The 18,751-nt window shown below is 40.2% G+C and overlaps 1 protein-coding gene across 3 annotated transcripts in view; it reads left to right on the forward strand.

Annotated features, from left to right (window-relative positions):
* Nucleotides 1-18,751, forward strand: part of PRKN (parkin RBR E3 ubiquitin protein ligase) — a 634,267-nt gene that overhangs the window by 284,974 nt on the left and 330,542 nt on the right. For all 3 annotated transcript variants that reach the window (XM_082215278.1, XM_082215276.1, XM_082215277.1), the window contains exon 5: nucleotides 18,211-18,294. In XM_082215278.1, coding sequence (XP_082071404.1) covers nucleotides 18,211-18,294 — 84 coding nt within the window. The remainder of the gene's footprint in view (nucleotides 1-18,210; nucleotides 18,295-18,751) is intronic.

The following is an 18,751-nucleotide window of genomic DNA, read 5'->3' on the forward strand; positions in this document are numbered from 1 at the left end:
CAAACAACTCTGTGCTCTCCCAAGTCCACATTTCCAGCGTGTTTGCACTCCTGTCACAGCAACATCAACACTGGCTTGGTCATGCCCACAGAATGGAAGTTGGCAGGATCCCCAAGGATGTTCTCTACAGGGAGTTGATTTCAGGCATCAGGCCCTTTGGCAGACCAACAAAGATGTCTGCAAATGAGATATGAAGGCTGGCTGGCTTGCTGACATCACCATGCTTGGTGACTATCACAGTGCCTGGAGACAGATATTCAGGTTGTGTATCCACAGTGGTGACCAATAGAGTATTGACTGTTGTGAGGAATGCAGCAAGAAGAAACTCCATGGTGCATCTGTAGCAGCAAAACTGGATGCCTTCATCTGCCCCAACTGCAATAAAACACGTCTCTCCCATATCTGTCTCTACAGCCACAGCAGGTATGGTAACTCTCCAACATTTTGACTTCACCTCCAAAGGTGCACTCCTACATTGTCTCCCAAGACAGACAGATGCCAACAACAACAAGACTATCCTGATGGACTGTTGCAGGACAGAAATTACTGAGGTTTGTCTGAACCATGATAATAAAATCTTAGTAGGAGTTGATCTGTAGTTTCTGGATATGCCTATTGAAGCATCCCATTTATAAATCTTAAAACAAATGCATCTGGTGGGAATGTGTTGACATGATCACATTATGATGATGTCTACATTTTCTCACTTCTGATGATAGGTCAAACCCTTGAAGGCCATGCTTTGTCAAACTAAATATAATTTGTGTTTACCATAGGTAATTTCATTGACACAGAATACATAGTAGAGGCTGAGAGGATCTCAGTTGGTGCCTAAGCAGTATACGTTGTTCAAGACCTTGACTGAGACTACAATTTGCTCACTGATTTCTTTTTTGAGAATGTGTTTGGGATCTAAAGGGTCATTACATACTGAAAAATAGCTCTGGGGTCAATTTCTATAGCTCATGACAAAGATAGCCAAACAGTTTCTCTTGAGTTTTAAAAATTTAAGGAATTCATTAAACTGCCTGCTAATGGGCACACACATATATAATAAAGGCTTGAACATTAGAGCAACATTAGAATGGGATGGGGGAGGGGGAAAGAAACAGCAGAGGTCAAGTGGTGGCAGCAGTACTCTCAACAATGTAAGAAGAAAGGTGGAAGAAATAGTGGTGGTTATTAGGGAGGGGCAAGTGGTAGCAGAATCCTTAGAGAACAGAGACATATCTGACCATGTGGAGACAAGCCTGACAAAAGCTGGAGTTCTATACAGTGGTACGTCGGGTTACATACACTTCAGGTTACAGACTCTGCTAACCCAGAAATATTACCTCGGGTTAAGAACTTTGCTTCAAGATGAGAACAGAAATCGTGTGGCGGCACAGCAGCAGCAGCAGCAGGAGGAGGCCCCATTAGCTAAAGTGGTGCTTCAAGTTTAAGAACAGCTTCAGGTTAAGAACAGACCTCCAGAACGAATTAAGTTCTTAACCCGAGGTACCACTGTACCTTTTGGTTCTTTGTCATATGAAGATTTTAGTGCAGATAACTGAAACTCATGACTTGATATGTATCTCATGACTGGATATGTGAACTACCTCTGCTGAAAAATACAGTATTTGTGATAATGTAGGAGGATAGGGAAGTTTATTCTGTGGTGTTTTAAATGTGATGGCTGCTACCCAGAAGCAAATCATTACGCTGAGGTAGTTCACATATCCAGTCGGGAGATACTGAGTGATGTGAGATACTGACTTGCAAGCATACGTTTGAATCAACCCTTAGGCTGAAAGTAGATGTTGCTGGAGGCATAGGGCTACTGGCAATCAATCAATCAGTCAGTCAGTCAGTCAATCAATCAATCAATCAGTCAGTCAGTCAATCAATGTAGCACCCCTTATCTTCATCTCTTCTTTCACCTGTAGGTTTCCCATGTTTTTCATTTCATTGGCTGCTCCGTGGGCAGCAGAGAAGGTTGCATCATAGTGATGTCTAGTAGGGCTTCTGTCTTCTTCTCCCACCTACTGTAACTCTGTTTCCATTCTTAGACTTCAACAGTCTCTGGTCTAATATCTAAATAGTTTTTTTAAAGTTTCCATTTTTGCTCATCTGTGTGTCCCCCCCAAAAAACCCTAACACATTTGAAGGGGTTCTATTTGCTGGGATCTACTGTTTTGTTAATGATTTTGGTTCAAGGGTTTGCCAGTTTTCTCAGGTAAGCAGATTCAATTTCTCTATTGTTAATTTTTGCTTTGTTATGAAGAAAAATCTACCCCCCCAAAACCCAACCAGTTGGTCCTGGGCATTCAGCTATCTTGATTTGATTCCTACAACTATTTCTCACCCAAAGCTGGTTTATCTTCTAGGGACTGGATTATCTCATGTGCTTGTTTTAAAGGAAAGGTTGACAGCTTTTTAGAAACCTGGTCTTAGCAGTGTCCTGTGTCCTGATAAAAAACACAATCAATCAATTTCAGTTCCGTTTATCTCCTTTCAGAAGCACACAACCTGTTCTGTCTGTGGAAGTGTGCTGTGGCATAGTTTGATTTGCAAGATTCACTCTGTTGCTGTGATATACCTTATGGTCCTTTCACTTGATATTGCTATATAACAAATGATCAGAACTTCAAATTATATAGCAAACAATTTTTGTACAACCATCAAACTGTTGATTAACACAATGAGGGTTTATTTGTGGGGGTGGCAGGGAGGGTGTTATTCTGCTTGAACAAGCCCATTCCTGCATTCCTGTGTTGTATTCTCAGCAGGAAGCACACAACCAGAACCACTGATAGATGTTGAGAATGTTGGTGGGGAGGGAGAAATAGAGTTCATAATTGGTAGATATTTACACCGCTGCTGGTTTCTTTAGCGGTACAAAGGCATTAGTGAAAGTGACAGGGACAAGTTATGAACCATTTACTTGGGCTATCTGGAGGGATTTAATCTCACTCGGGTCATGAAGTTGAGTATTCACTGGGAATTGGTGCTACTGTGATAGGCCATATCTGAAGGCCTGGAGAGCAGAGATAAGACTTTAAGTCCAGCTGGAATTAAAAGCAATAGAATTAGCTGGATTGGCATGCTGTAAACCTTTTGGTTCATATCCTGAAATGCCTCTGGATAGCAGTTCAAATCTCTTCCAGGTGGAATTTTGGCTCTAGGGTCTTTGCATGAGACAAATATTGATAATGTCAGGGACTTTCCTAGGAAGTACGCAATAAAATCAGCCATACACAAATCATCATGCAGTCTCGTGGCTTTATTCTTAAAATATGAATACTTTTATTTTCCTTCAAGAAGGCTCATATTCCACTTGACTGCCACTCACATGCTTATCTCCTATAAAGGAAGGATTGGGGGGATGTTTAAAATGTCTGTGCTTTTATAATGACTCAGGCAAGTTGTGAATGTGGCTGGCATATGCCTATCACTTGGAGATAACATAGTTGCAATCTGAAATAGCTTTAAAACATTCAAGCTGTGACAATTCAGCTCCACATAGTTATGGTCTGTTGACTATTTTTTCAACAGAAAGGTTTAAAATGATATCTGAACGTATGGACCAGCTTTATACTGGATCAGACCATTGGTCCATCCAGCCCAGCATTGCCCTCTTTGACTGGCATCAGCAGAGGTATTTCCCAGACCAGCTGCCAGGTTTGCTTTAACTACAGCTGGAACCAATATGCAATACACATGCTCTAGCACATAACTCCTACTCTGAGTGAACACTTAGTAAACAGTGAGGGTTTTAAGTGTTTTCTGTTTCCATAGACTACAAAATTTAGCATGTTAAACATTTCCATTGGGAGGCTAGAACCACAGCTACGCTAGCGTGTGCTGTTAGTTTAACTGACTGCACCCTCATGTGAAGTTTAACCAGTGTCTTCTGTGTTGGGTGGCTTATTTCATTTCAGTTCATTTTAATAAGGGAAAAACTGCTTTCAGAATGGTGGCAGATAATTCGTGTTGTGAAAGTGGAATAGTGGTTAGATTAACAACAGCTAAATGTGATTAATATCTGTAGCTTGAACAGTGGAATGGCAAAGTTTTTCATACCAGTAGGGATTTGGGTGACCTATCCATTCTGAAGGAAATCAGCCCTGAGTGCTCACTGGAAGGACAGATCCTGAAGCTTTGGCCACCTCATGAGAAGACTCCCTGGTAAAGACCCTGATGTTGGGAAACATTGAGGGCACAAGGAGAAGGGGACGACAGAGGACAAGTTGATTGGACAGTGTTCTCAAAGCTACCAGCATGAGTTTGACCAAACTGTGGGAGACAGTGGAAGACAGGAGTGCCTGGCGCGCTCTGGTCCATGGGGTGATGAAGAGTTGGACACGACTAAACAACAACAGGGATTTGGGTGTGGTAAAGTAAGAGTGTGACACCTAAAACAAAGTAGAAAGGTGACCTCTTCCTGTGTTGTCTCTGCATATTTGTTTTTGTGAGTGTGCTGCTTAAATGTTGTGTTCAGTAAGTACAAAGCATACATATGTGAAGAGAATACCTTTTAATAAACAAATGGAATAGGTTATATTATTGTGGCTGACTCACATATTCTCAGCTTCTGAATAGGACTCCTCTTGCTATTCCCCAGCAAAAGGTCCTGCACAAGCGCCTCTTTAAATTCAAGCTATTATCACAACATCTTCCCTCTTTTTTAAAATATATATATATTTTTATTGAAAAATTATCAATCAACATAACCAATTACATTTCCCCCCTTTTTATTCCCTCCCCTCCCTCCCTCTCCCACCCCTGGAACAACATCTTCCTTCTTAGGAAATATCCTATTGCAGTCACTCGGGTAAACCAAAGGAGATCTACAGTGAATATGAAGTTACTAACTGAGCACACTGAAATAGTCTTTACAACCCACTTTTCTAGTTCGGTCCCTTTTCAACCTGTGAACAAATTTCTATGAGCCTGAGTTTCAGGGTACTGCCTTCTCAGGGGAATTGGGGTAGTTCACAGGTTCATTAAATGAATCCTTTTGTCTTGGTGCTTTGTGAAGGACAGCTGGCTGAGAAAAGCACCTAAGGATAATGTGGGAGTACTTGTCATTTTCACAGACTGTGGTGAAATATGTTCCCCAGCTCTGTCTGTATGACATAAGACCATGGAACCTTCATGTCCTTGATAATTCATCCTTAACCTCATGCACTGGATGAGCGATCCCCTCAGGGAGATTCTTGTCACCTTCTTTCAGTAATGGAAGCTCCTAGGTCCATCTGTTAAAGGTGCATTTCTTTTTTTAAAGTTTCTTTTATTCTTCACATGGCCTGAGGTGCTGGAGATCTGTATCTTAGAAGCAGAGTGTTAACATACATAATTTAAAGTTTTATTTTAGCTTTCGCTGCCAAAACTATGAGGAGGTAACCAACTTACTGAAATACTTAGCATTGCAAATCATTCCATAATCTCTTCTCTGCTAGACAGTTGGAAATATTGTCTCTTGATCCAAACATATATTCAGCTAGTCTTTGTTTCCCTACAGTGACCAAATAGCTCACATGGTTCTTTTTTCAGTCACCTGTGTGACTTCTAAAGGCTCCATCCCTGGCTGCCCTACCAGGAGTTAACAAGATAAGAAGGGTCCTCTTGGATCATACCAAAGCCCCATCTTGTCCCATATCCTGGTCTCCGAGTGGCCAGGCAGATACCTCTGGGAAGCCACAAGCAGAACCTGACTGTGACAGTGCATTCCTCACTTGCGATTCTCAGCAACAGGTAGCTTTGCCTTGAGTTTGTCATGGAGGTGAAACGGCATCATTCTGCCAGGGTTAATTGCTAGAGGGACCTGCTTCTTTATTGGGATTGCATGCTTACCTGGTGAGAAATCTGGTCTCTTAAACAGATTCTGAAAATGGAAGTGAGCACCTTGTATCCCACATTATGTTCCACTGCAATAAATTATTTGCCCAGATTAACTTTTTCACTGTGCTCAAACCTGTGTAGTTATGAAGGAGCTTGAGTGTTTGTTTGTAATACAGTAAGCTTGCAACTTGTGTTCATTTAACTTGTGTGTATTCAGCTTTACATGTGTGCCAAAATTTAAAAATAAAAAGGCGGCAGGGTTCTGGCAAAAATGACATTGTCAATTCCACCCACCTGTGACCCCAATGGGTTTTGACTTATACACGATTTTGGATTTAGGCCCAATCCCGAGAATTTAAGTAAGTTGTCGGACTACTGTACTTTATAACACTTTATAGCCCTGAGAGGCTGTCCAAGTGGCTTACAAAATATTTGTACAATGCCATCACTTTCCAGTGCAGTATAGGAAATATTAACAGCATGCTGTGTCCAGATGGAACCAGGATTATTTAGGCAGAATATCCTGCTCTCATCCTTGGTTTTCCCTTCTATTGTCCTGCTGCCATTAGACCTCAAGGACAAGGGAGTGAGGCTGAACATCTGGAACTCAGCCTGTAAGTGAGGCAAGTGCTTCCTTGCTGGCATTTGCTAGGCAGGTCCCACTAATGGCCTCTTCCTTCTCATAAAACATCCTGAAGCCATTTAACAATAAAAGCTATATAAATACGATTTCAAATTGATGCTGGTAAAAACTGGGATAAAAATCTCACTGGGAAAGGGCTCTGAACAACTGTCATGGACTGGCCAGGAAGCACCAGCCAGGGAGTCCCCAGGGGAACCCCAAAGGGATACCACAGGGGAAGAAGGCGCAGAGCTGGAGGATAGGTGGTGGGACAACAATGAGTGGAGAAAGGGAGAAGAGGGGGCAGAATGGGAAGGAATAGGTGTCAGAAGCAGAAGAGGCAACAGGGCTTAGTGAGCAAGAAGAGGCTGGGACAGAGAGCAGTTCAGAATCAGAAGCAGGAGAGGAGCTGGGTCAGGAGACAGAGATGAAGCAGGGTGCTGCAGAATCCATGGAGTCGTCTCCTGCTGCAGCAACAGTAAGCTCCCCTTCCCCCCTGGTCTCACAAAACACACAGAGCAATGAAGAGGGTGGAGCAAAGAGACAAGACAGCAGAACCTCAGGCTACCGGGGAGAGAAGCCTTAGAGAGTGGTGGGAAGGCAGGGACTCTCAGTTGCCTCATTGGGGGAAGACCTACTGGGAAGAGTTGCTGTGATCACTAGGCATGCCCTGTTTTGGTTTCTTTGAATAAAAAGTTAACTTCACTGACACTGGGTGTTTTATTACTGACCTGCTGCTGACAACAACTGGAATTCCCCCAGAGATTCTTGGAGAATGAAGATACTGTCAGTGAAGATATAGTGACTGGTCCACAGCCTCATGTTGTGCAGGTTTGATAGAGGGACCTGCCTGACTGGGTGGTCCAACTCTCACTGACAGGGATTCTGCAGAGGAAGATGCCGAAGTATTGTACGTTTATTTTTGTAGTTTATTCTGCTACACAATATACTGATTTCAGCAGCAAACCCAGATGATGATTCCTGCAGTATTGCCATGTACAGTCGTGTCTTGGAAGCCAAATGCCTTGCCACTTGTAGTTTTGGCTCCTGAACACTGCAAACCCGGAAGTGAATGTTCTGGTTTGCAAACGTTCTTTGGAAGCAGAACAACTGGCACGGCTTCTGTTTGGCTGCAGGAGCTTCCTGCAGCCAATCAGAAGCCGTGCCTGGGTTCCCAACAGTTTTGGAAGTCAAAGGGACTTCCAGAATGGATTCCGTTCGGCTTCCAAGTTACGACTATATATAGTAACCCTTTAATAATCTATAGACTTCTTTTGGAAACAGCACAATGACAATATAACAACATTTATACCAGCAAAGCACTCTCCCAATTCTTTTGTTTTCCTCCTTTACATAAAATTTCAGACAGGCCAGTTATACTAGCTAGAACAATGTTCTTTTTATTATGTAAATAGGCTTCTATATTTTCATGAAGTATTTGCCTTCTCTTTTATTGTATTTTTAAAAAGCTAGATTTTCACAGCAACAAGCCAAACATAAGCAGGCAAAACAGAAATGTCTTCAGAAAATAACATGATGATTTCTGGGGTTTATAAATTCAGATAAGCATGCTTTGGCTGTCAGGATTATTAATAAGATTAGCCCTTGTTTGTTTTTGATGTTCTAATTCAGGAGAAGGAATTAGCTTGCCATATGCTTATTACTGGTCTCTTCTTATTGACAAAGACTTGCCCATTGTTATTCGATATAGACAGTTCTGTATGTAGAGTGATTCATAAAGTAACACACACACACACACACACACACAAAATTTGTGTTCCAACAGAGTTAAATGATATAGTATGTTGTTGACTTCCAGCCATAAATCACAAAATATTTTAGCTGGTGTGGATACTCTGATTTGAAAGGATGCATGTGCATGAATGCTGGTGTAGGAAATTATGTGTTAGTATCTCCTAGAATTAAGATTCAGGTATCAGGGACCAAATGTTTTTTCGTTGCCCCTTGTCATCATTAGTCCTTAGCTTGAAAGCTATTGACATTGATCCAAGATGAGAGACAATTCACCTGACTTCATATTTTTGGCTAGCTGCTTGCTCTCATCCTTGGTTCAAAACCTGTGTTTCTCATGAGCGTGTTTTAAGCCCAGATTCCAAGGAAGCAGATAACAAGTTTTTAATGAGTACACAGGATAGGAAAAGTAAAAAAATAAAAAAATAAAAAATCCACTGGGAATAGGTTACCTCTCATAGTAAAGTAAGTTTCCTGCTGCTACACAAATATACAAGGGTTAAGGTTCACTAAAGAAACAGATAATCATATGACACTTTGGTGAAATGTGTGATTCATTTTAGGATGGAGCTTATATTATGCAGGTAAACACATGTTTCCTGAGGAGAGGAGACAGTTAATGTGAATGACTGGGTAGTGTGTTTGAGTGAAGAATGTTGAGGAGAAGAGGAAGTCCTTTAACCTTCTTTCACCTACAGATTCTCCCTTGAAAAAAGCTTCTTCTGCTTTGAGAACTCGGCTAAGGAGGATATAATAATGATGATGATGATGGATAAACCCAAGCAAACACACATGAGCTGAGAAAATAATTTCCAGGGAATAATTGAAAGATTTGGGACTTCCTCTCAGTCATTAGAGGTGGAACCCTCTCCTGCCCCCTACCCTTATATAGGTAAACAATTTGTCTTATGCATTCAAAGTAAATAATCTATGGGTCTTTGACTGCAGCTCTGGAGCAAATCTATCAAAATCTTTTCTTGGATGAATTGGGTGTTATATTCTTTATATGTATGCATTTCCTCTAGAATAATGTTTCAGTAACATATTCCAGGTGTAATTGGTAAATTTTATAAATAACAAATATGTATGCTAATCTGTTTTATGGTTTTAATATGTTAATGACATTTCTTGTTGGATACATATTTTTCTTTTTGAATTCATGCACAGATTCTTTGCTTCTCTCTGGCACACTTGATAATATTTAGTCCCACACCCATGGATGCTGATTTTGTGCAAAATCAAAAATGGACTAGGTAGCAATCTGTTTTGTTCAGGTATTGTGTGAAATCTTGATTTTACGGTTTTAAAGTGCAGTATCTGAGGAGCTGTGATAGAGCATTTTCCAGAACTGGACCTTTTTGGGGGTCAGGATGGATTTTAACCTAATGTGTAGTGTGCAACTAATATTTTCCAATCTAGCTTTAATATATATATATATATATATATATATATATAGTATACAGAAAATTAAGGACTGTGGTATAGACATTTTGTTTCAGTGAAAGTTGGATTACTTAGGTGCTGCTTCTCTCTGCATGTTCATTTAGAAGAGACTTGAATTTTATTTATTTATTGGTGTCTTACAGTGTTAGTCCCACAAAAAAATGTTTTAGATAAAGTCATGCATATCAGTTACCATATTTAAACCAGTTTTAATTATTTGGGAATATTCATAGAGAGGCTGTGGGGATCTGCTTTCCCTACATCTTTGATTTATTACCTCTTGTGTATACTTCAGTGTGGCACAAATTATTTACATGGCAGCGCAGCACAAATTGTTATTTAGAAGACAAGGTTGCTAATTATTGTTGTTAATGGCAGAAATGCAAATCAAAGTCCTTGATTTGTATATTAAGTTGTCTTGGTGAGCTTATATGCAAATATATCTTATTATGAGTACTTTAAGTTAAAATGTGCTCAAAACTGAGAATTCACATGCAGGGAGAGATTAGAGGACTCCCTCAGGGTTGGAGAATCTTTAGTAAAAAGGGTATTTTGTTGTTGCTTAAGCCAATTCACACAACAATACAAAAAAAATCATTAATATTAATATTTTAGGTTTCTGTGTATTTTGTTCCAGATGAGTAGCAAAATTTGTAGTTTGTACCAAAATAAACATTTGCACACAGATTAATGCTTCAAAGGTAGCCATTAATCATGAATAAATGATGTGATTTTTGCTCGTCCTGCCATCCAACTTGCAATCCAAAGGTGAAATGGAATGAGAAACCAGGTTCAATTAAGCACAGTTCCAAGTTATACTGAGACCATTTTTAGACAATTACATCTCAACACACTATGAATCAGCAAACCAGGAAGTTTGGATTTGGATTTGATATCCTGCTTTATCACTACCCTAAGGAGTCTCAAAGCGGCTAACATTCTCCTTTCCCTTCCTCCCCCACAACAAACACTCTGTGAGGTGAGTGGGGCTGAGAGACTTCAAAGAAGTGTGACTGCCCAAGGTCACCCAGCAGCTGTATGTGGAGGAGCGGAGACGCGAACCCGGTTCCCCAGATTACGTGTCTATCGCTCTTAACCACTACACCACACTGGCTCCCAAGTATTCTGTTAACCATATTTTCTTGTTTTGTCCAAACTGGGAAACTAAATAATTCATAGCTTTGGAATGAGCCAGAATATTTATACAAGGTTTGTAGTTTACATAATATTCTGGCTTGCTCCAAAACTTTTTAAAGTTAGTTACTTGAAGAATTCCTGATTTATTTGCTCCAGCAATAAAGGGAGGAGCAAAGGAGCTACTTGCATGGTCAGAAGGTTTACTCATATTTCAACATCTTAAGCCATTATATGGCAATCTGAAATATTAGTCTATTGCCTAAGCTTTCTTACATTAGCCCATGAATGAACTCTTGAGTGAACCAATGTGGCTGAAATCCATTCACTGCATGAGTGCTACTCTAGAGCAGTAAGCGAATATCCCGGGACATTCGCAAGGAAACAAAAATGCTTGTTTACAAAGCTGTTGTACTACCAACTTTACTATATGCTTGTGAAACATGGACCACTTATAAACACTATCTCCAACTCCTTGGAAGATTCCATCAACGGTGTCTCCGAAAAATGTTACACATCACTTGGGAAGACAAGCAAACTAACATCAGTGTATTGGAAGAAGCAAAGATCACCAGTGTTGAAGCAATGATTCTTCAACATCAACTTTGTTGGACTGGTCATGTTGTGCGGTTGCCTGATGATCGTCTTCCAAAACAACTACTCTATTCTGAACTTAAAAATGGAAAGTGTAATGCTGGTGGTCAACAAAAGAGATTTAAAGACTGTCTCAAGGCAAATCTAAAAAATGTAGTATAAACACTGACAACTGGGAAACACTAGCCTGCGAGCGCTCCAGTTGGAGAACAGCCTTTACCGAAGGTGTCATGGGCTTTGAAGACACTCGAACTCGGGACACAAGGGAGAAACATGCTAAGAGGAAGGCACGCTTGGCAAATCCACGCCATGATCAACTCCTGCCCGGAAACCAATGTCCCCAGTGTGGAAGGACGTGTGGATCCAGAATTGGCCTCCACAGTCACTTACAGACTCATTGTTAAAACCGTGTTTATGGAAGACAATCTTCCTCGGCTACGAGTGATCGCCAAAGAAGAAGAAGAAGAAGAAGAAGAGCAGTGAGCGAATTGTTTTGGGATTCAAATAATATTCCTTGTTGCTGCTTCTGAGTAAAATTTAATGAGAAGAGGCATGGCAACATTCCATTTTAAGAACAGAACAAGAGCCTCCTGGATCAGGACAATGGCCCATCTATTCCAGGATCCTGTTCTCTAACCGTGGTCAATCGGATGCCTGTTGGAAGTCCACAAACAAGATTCAAGCACAACAACATTCTCCCCTCCTGTGGTTTCCTGGAACTGGTATTCAGAAGCATTGCTGACTCCAGCTGTGGATTGCTGTGTTGCTATATTTTAGCAAGTAAATTTTCTGGAGTAGAAGAACAAAAACACACTTCTTGAATGCTAGCAAGATTTATTTTAATATTTTGAAGTCCATATTTCTGTGTCACTAGAAGTGCCCATGTCAGCTAGCAAGCACCATTTGAAAATAGTTCAACTTTTAGACAGTAACTGTCAAGCTAGAGCAACAGATACAAATTTCAGAAAGGAAGGGAAGCAAGGCAATCCAAGATTTTACATGCTCATCAAAAGATTTTTTAACTGGCATCACAATGTCTGTAAAGTGGGCAGCAGACTGATCTCTTGGGGAAGGCAGTACCACAACCTGAACAGATTTGCAGGCTTGTATTGTAAGAAGCAATCCTTTAAATATGTAGTGGTGAGTGACTCCCCACCAGCTTGTGTTGGATTGGAGAATAAGCTAAACAAAAGTCAGGGACAGTTAAGTTTATTTTCTGAACCAGTCTAACTTCAAAACAGAAGAAGGGGCCACTGTTGCCGCCACCTCTGCAGAAATGGTGAGGAGTAACATTCTAAAACTACTGAGTCAGATAAAATAGCAAATTTTTAAAACCTGGGCAAATGCTCTTGGAAATAGTTGTAGAAATTCCAAAAGCTGTTACAAAAGTTCTGCTTTCAAGCTTCCCTTTGTGGGAGCACCATGACAAAGATACACATTTTAGTGTTGAGATGGGCCTATCAGACATATTATCTCAGATACTGCTGGACTGCTGGGTTAGCAATTACCTTCTTATTTATATGAAATTCATGCCACAGGCCATTTCTGAGATGGCATTGGAATTTTTACCTGGCCCCATTTTTGCTCAGCTTTTTGCTGTGAATAAAGCAAAACAATTACAATATAAGATTTCAATCCACAAGTGTCAGTTTTGCAAATCTCTTTTAATATTTAAACGTAGCATGAAATTATGTTAATGACCAACCTCCATGGACACTGCGTTAAAAATCGGCAGAGATGTCTTTTCTTGCTTCTGCTTCCACACGTCCACTGTCCTTCCACTCCCCCCAGAATAGCCTGCGATGGGTTTTGCAGACTAGAAGGGATACGTTTCCCAAAAAATCCAAGCAAATATTTGGGAGCAAAGTAATCATGTTTACATTATGATAATACCCAAGCATTCACTTGAAATCTAATGTGTGTCATCTCATTTAATAAATGTGGTCCAGTTGGATTAGCAATTATCAAGATATAAGGGCTGGTGAAATAAATGAAGCTTTACATGATAATATCTGTGGCTATTCAAATACATTTCCATGTTCTGAATTGAAATGAGATCTCCTATCACACAACAGTTAGCATATCATGTGGCCATTGGCTGACTCTAGGTTGCTGAAAGCCCCATTTGTGCTGCAGCAAGTTTATTCCTAGGAAAGGGTGTTTGAACAGATGACGATAATTGCATGGTTCTCCTAAATTAAGCCTGTTAAGAATACATTAAAAATTGGAAACCTAATTTGCCTCCTATAATAGTTTTGTATCAGAAAAAGGATGGGCTGTTTTTGAATATGCTATTCCTATACTACACATAGAGCTTGAAAATGGGGGAATTGTACATTGTCAGTATACAAGGGAGGTACTGTTTTTGATAAAGGAAGTGGGGAAATGATCTGATGCCCTTTTTGGCATGAAGTGTGTGATGCATGTAAATTGATGCACCTTAGGAACACAAGGATTACCTAGCTGGATTAGACAACAGCTCTGTCTAGTTTAGCCTTCTGTTCTAGGTGGGTTGTTGCCTTTTCTAACCTCAGCCTCTGTTATATTGTTTTTAAATAACCCTGCTAAACAGACTTGACCCTTCTTACTATTTTTTTAAAAAAATCATCCTTTTAACTAACCCTCTTGTTTTTTGTAATTTCTCCCATTTAAAATTAAAGACATCTGTGATGGATTTTCTGGGTACTTTTAATTAATACATGTGATGAACTTTACATTTTCCAGCACTTTGACGATATTACACACAAACTCATAGAACCATAGAATTGTGGAGTTGGAAGGAACCCCAGGGGTCATCTTGTCCAGCCCCCTACTATGCAGGAATCTCAACTAAAGCATCCATGACAGATGGCCAACCAACCTCTGCTTAAAAACCTCCAAAGGAGAGCCCACAACCTTCCAAGGGAATCTGTTGCACTGTCAAACAGCTCTTACCGTCGGAAGTTTAATATAATAATAATAATAATAATAATAATAATAATAATAATAATATTTATACCCCGCCCATCTGGCTGGGTTTCTCCAGCCACTCTGGGTGGCTTCCAACAGAATATGAAAATACAATAGTCAGTCAAACATTAAAAGCTTCCCTAAACAGGGCTGCCTTCAGATGTCTTCTAAAAGTCTGGTAGTTGTTTCTCTCTTTGACATCTGATGGGAGAGCGTTCTACAGGGCGGGTGCCACTACCGAGAAGGCCCTCTGCCTGGTTCCCTGTAGCTTTGCTTCTCACAGCGAGGGAACTGCCAGAAGGCCCTCAGCACTGGACCTCAGTGTCCGGGCAGAATGATGGGGGTGGAGTTGCTTCTTGTAACTTGAATCCCTTGGTTCTGGAACAAGCCTTCAGAGCAGGAGAAAACAAGCATACTCCCTCCTCCATGGGACTGCCCTTGAGATATTTGAAGATGGTTATCATGCCTCCTCTCAGTCTCCTCCTTTCCAGACTAAACATACCCAAATCCCTCAACTATTTCTCATAAGACTTTGTCTCCAGACTCTTCATCATCTCGATTGCCATCCTCTGCACAAGTTCCAGCTTGTCAATATCCTTCTTAAATTGTGGCACCCAGAAGTGGGCACAATACTCCAGGTGTGGTCTGACCAAGGCAGAATAGAGTGATACTATTACCTCCTTTGAGCAGGACACTATGCGGCCTAGAATAGAATCATAGGATCTTAGTGTTGGAAGGGACCCAAGGGTCATCTAGTCAAAGCCCCTGCAATGCAGAATCTCAACTAAAGCGTCCATGACAGATGACCATCCAACTAATAGCATTAGTTTTTTTGCCGCTGCACCACATTGTTGACACTGTTGGTGTCATCTGCAAAATTGATGACCACCCCCTCAATTCCTTCATCCAAGTTATTTATAAAGATGTAGAACAACAATGAGCCCAGAACAGAACCCTCCGGCACCCCACTTGTCCCTTTCCCCCCGGCATAATGAGGAACCATTAGTGAGTGCTCTTTGGGTTTGGTCAATGAAGCATCACAACCATTTCATACCTTCTAAATGGTTCAAATTATTTGATGAATCACTGACTTCTTCTGCTGACCTGAGTCTGATCTTTCTTTGATTTTGCAGGTCAAAAACTCAGTTCAATCATGGCATTTGATTAATTTGTCAGTTTACTGAATTTCTCTAGTACATTTTCGAGCAGTTTTCTTTAAAAAAAAAGGTGACTGAAACTTCCTCATTTCAGCTGCAGTTAAAACAGTACAACTTCTGTCAGAGGTTCTTGAAATGGTGAGGTGGATTCCCCTAGAGAGCAAGTGGTACCTGGAGTAGAAGTGCAAAGATTGAGGGAAAGGATCTGGAAGCAGGTGACAACTCCTTTATCACCCAACACCTGAGTAGATCGAATGCCCTCATACCAATCCACATTGGAATTGTAGAAACATTGCAGAGTCCTACACCTTTAGTGGCACAGATGCTTGAGCTATCATAGCACATAAATAATAAGTTCTCGTGTAATTGCTTCTTCAGGGGTATGTGCTGCTCTGATGAAGTTTGAAATGCAGAAATTATGGTGGGTGGGGCTTGTGGTGTGGTCACTCACTCTCTATGCCATCTGAAGGTCAGTAGCATTAGTGTGGAGTATGTGTGTGTGTATTAAAAAATATGCCCCTCCTATGCAGTTTTCCTGTGATCACATAGAAGTAGCAACCATGCTGCTCAGGCAAGATAAGGATTGGTTCTAAAAGCATAATCTATAGATAATCTAAGGTTACTAGATGTCCCCGTTTCCTGGGGACAGTCCCCGGATTTACAAATCAGTCCCCATACAAAATCCATTGAAGTAGAAAAGTGTCCCTGGATTCATTGAAAACAGTCTGGTAACCTTAATTTAATCAAGGCTGAGTGTCTGTGTGACCAAAATAAATACATGTTCTTTTCCTATTATTTACCCTTGTCTTCACTTTCCTTTCTCTGGTATTTCCCTCTGTGCTGAATTTTAGATTGTTTTGTTTGGGGATGAGGACTGAAAGGATGAACCAAAATGTTCACAGAGAAAGTGGGTTTAGAGGGCAGATCTGAAGGAAGACACACACACACACACACACACAACTGCAAAAAGGCAATATTAATGTAATTGTATGGTTGCCTCAATAATCCTTTTGTGTGGCATTTTACCTATAAATGCATGTGTTCCTGTGCATTGTTTTAGCACTCTTATCACAGGGACTGTGATACTCTGTAAGATTGAGGAGGCACCTACACATAGCATCTGTGCACTATAACAGTGCAGGGACTTGGTTAGCAGATCTGAGAAGCTACTGGAGGAAGGGACCATCTCTTACACTCACAATTGGACTAAACACAAAGCTTCTCCATAGCTAGAAACCTCAAGTTGAAGCATGGCAGCTGAAGGATATTTGCAGCATATATAGCCTGCCCACTTCCCCTGAAGATAAATAATTCTTCCCTCCCCTGTATTCAGTTGTTCATATGTTAATAGTAAATTATTTGTAAGTAATAAGTAAAACCGTGACCAAATTTTAAACACAAAATCTATACCAACCTCTTTCTTGTGAATTTCAAAGTCTCAGCAAAATATCACTTAAGTCTGTGAACCTTCTATAACTTTGGAAATTTGTAAAAATACTATTACCATAGTTTACAACTTGCGTATGGATGCAGTAAACTTGGGCTTTAATTATTCAGTTTTCCTTCTGCAATCCTCATTTATTTATTGCATTTGCTTTATGCAAAATACCATTTAAATAGATTCCGCTTCTAAGAATTGCTTTTTCAGAATAGAATTGTTGCAGTCACACAGATAATTCTTTCTCAGATGTTTAATAGTAAAGATTGACCATTAGCCCTCTTCAGAAATTGTGCTCCTCATTTTCAGTGAGTGTGTGAATGCCCCATCTCTAACCTCCATGTAAAGGTCTGATAGGGGAACCTGCACCTGGATGGCATTCCTATTTGGTGGTTTATATATCTTGCATACACTTTCCCCTTTTTCTTTATTTTAAAAAAATCCATGCCTCGTATTTTCATCAGAACAAGTGCTTAAGTTGTCTTAGAAACAGTGAAAACTGTCTCACAGTAAGATCTCATAATGAAACCAATTCCCTCCAAGCAAAACAACATACCGTACATAAGAGCAGCAGTAAAGTAACAGAAAGGTTCTCATCTTAGCTTCCTGAAGCACTGGGAGAATTCAGCTGTTTTTCTTGGTCATCTGAAAGACAAAATAAATGGTGCCTAGTGAATATGGAGGACATTCGGCAGTTGAGGAGCTGCCACAGAAAAGACCCTGCTCCAGATTTCTGACTGCCTAACCTCCAGCGGCAGTGAGGTCTCTGATGAAGATCTCATTGGGCAGGCAGGTTCACATAGGATAAAGATGTTCCTTGGATCTCTCAGACTCAGGCTCTTTTGCGCTTCATTGGTCAGAACTCAGCATTTTGCATTGTGCCCAGAAAGTGGAAACTGCCTAAGATCTTTTATCTCAGGTGAAATATGTTCAGTGTGGTGAGCCCTGGCAGCTACTATACCAGAAGTAATAGTATCTAAAGTGTATTTGCATCAGTGTATTTGATTTATGGCAGTGGGAACTAACTCAACATGAATGCATTTAATTTCACATTCCTGTAGTTTTGAATCCCATATCTTTCTGCAATGTGCTTTTACATTTAATGTACATTTCACTGTATGTTCTGGATTTGTTATCTTTTTATCTTTATAGGGTTTCCTCTTTCCTTTTGTTATTTCTTGATTTAAGCACTATTTTTATTTCTTTTCCTATCTCTTTGGGAAAATTCCAAAGCAGAGTAAGTGAAACTTTTCTTCTGATTTTTTTAAAATAAAAAATATATCTCTTTTCTTTTTAAGGGTCCATCTTGCTGGGAAGATGTTCTGATTCCAAACAGAATAGCTGGTATTTGCCAGTCAAGAAACTGCAGTGGAGAAGTAGCGGTAAGAGACTGTCAAAATGTAATGACTATCAAAAAGCAACATGACTCACTTAGAGAAATTAAACAGAAATACTAAATTGTCTCAAATTGTATATTTTTAACATAACTATGATTGAAGAAGGTCATCAATTCAGGAAAAAAGATAACATCGACATTTTAAAAGTGACATAGAAGTTAACTCTGTTGAGGTAGGAGTTTTTCCATGTGTGTTCTCATAACATGTCTACAACCTGCCTCTGAATAGTCACATCACTGCTGTGGCATGAAAATGACCCTTGAAAAATAAGATAAATGCCTCATTGAACATCTAAATACTATAAATGATCCTTCCAGCCCAACGACATGATGGAAAGTCAGCTCTTTTCTACATAAATGCTGTTGTTTTGACTTGTCATTTGTATCTTGTCCTTGATTTTTAGCTGCAGTGCCACCAGTCCCCAGCCCCACCCCGAAGTGAC

Source organism: Podarcis vaucheri, assembly GCF_965113315.1.
Source record: "Podarcis vaucheri genome assembly, chromosome: 3".
Taxonomy (NCBI): Eukaryota; Metazoa; Chordata; class Lepidosauria; order Squamata; family Lacertidae; genus Podarcis; species Podarcis vaucheri.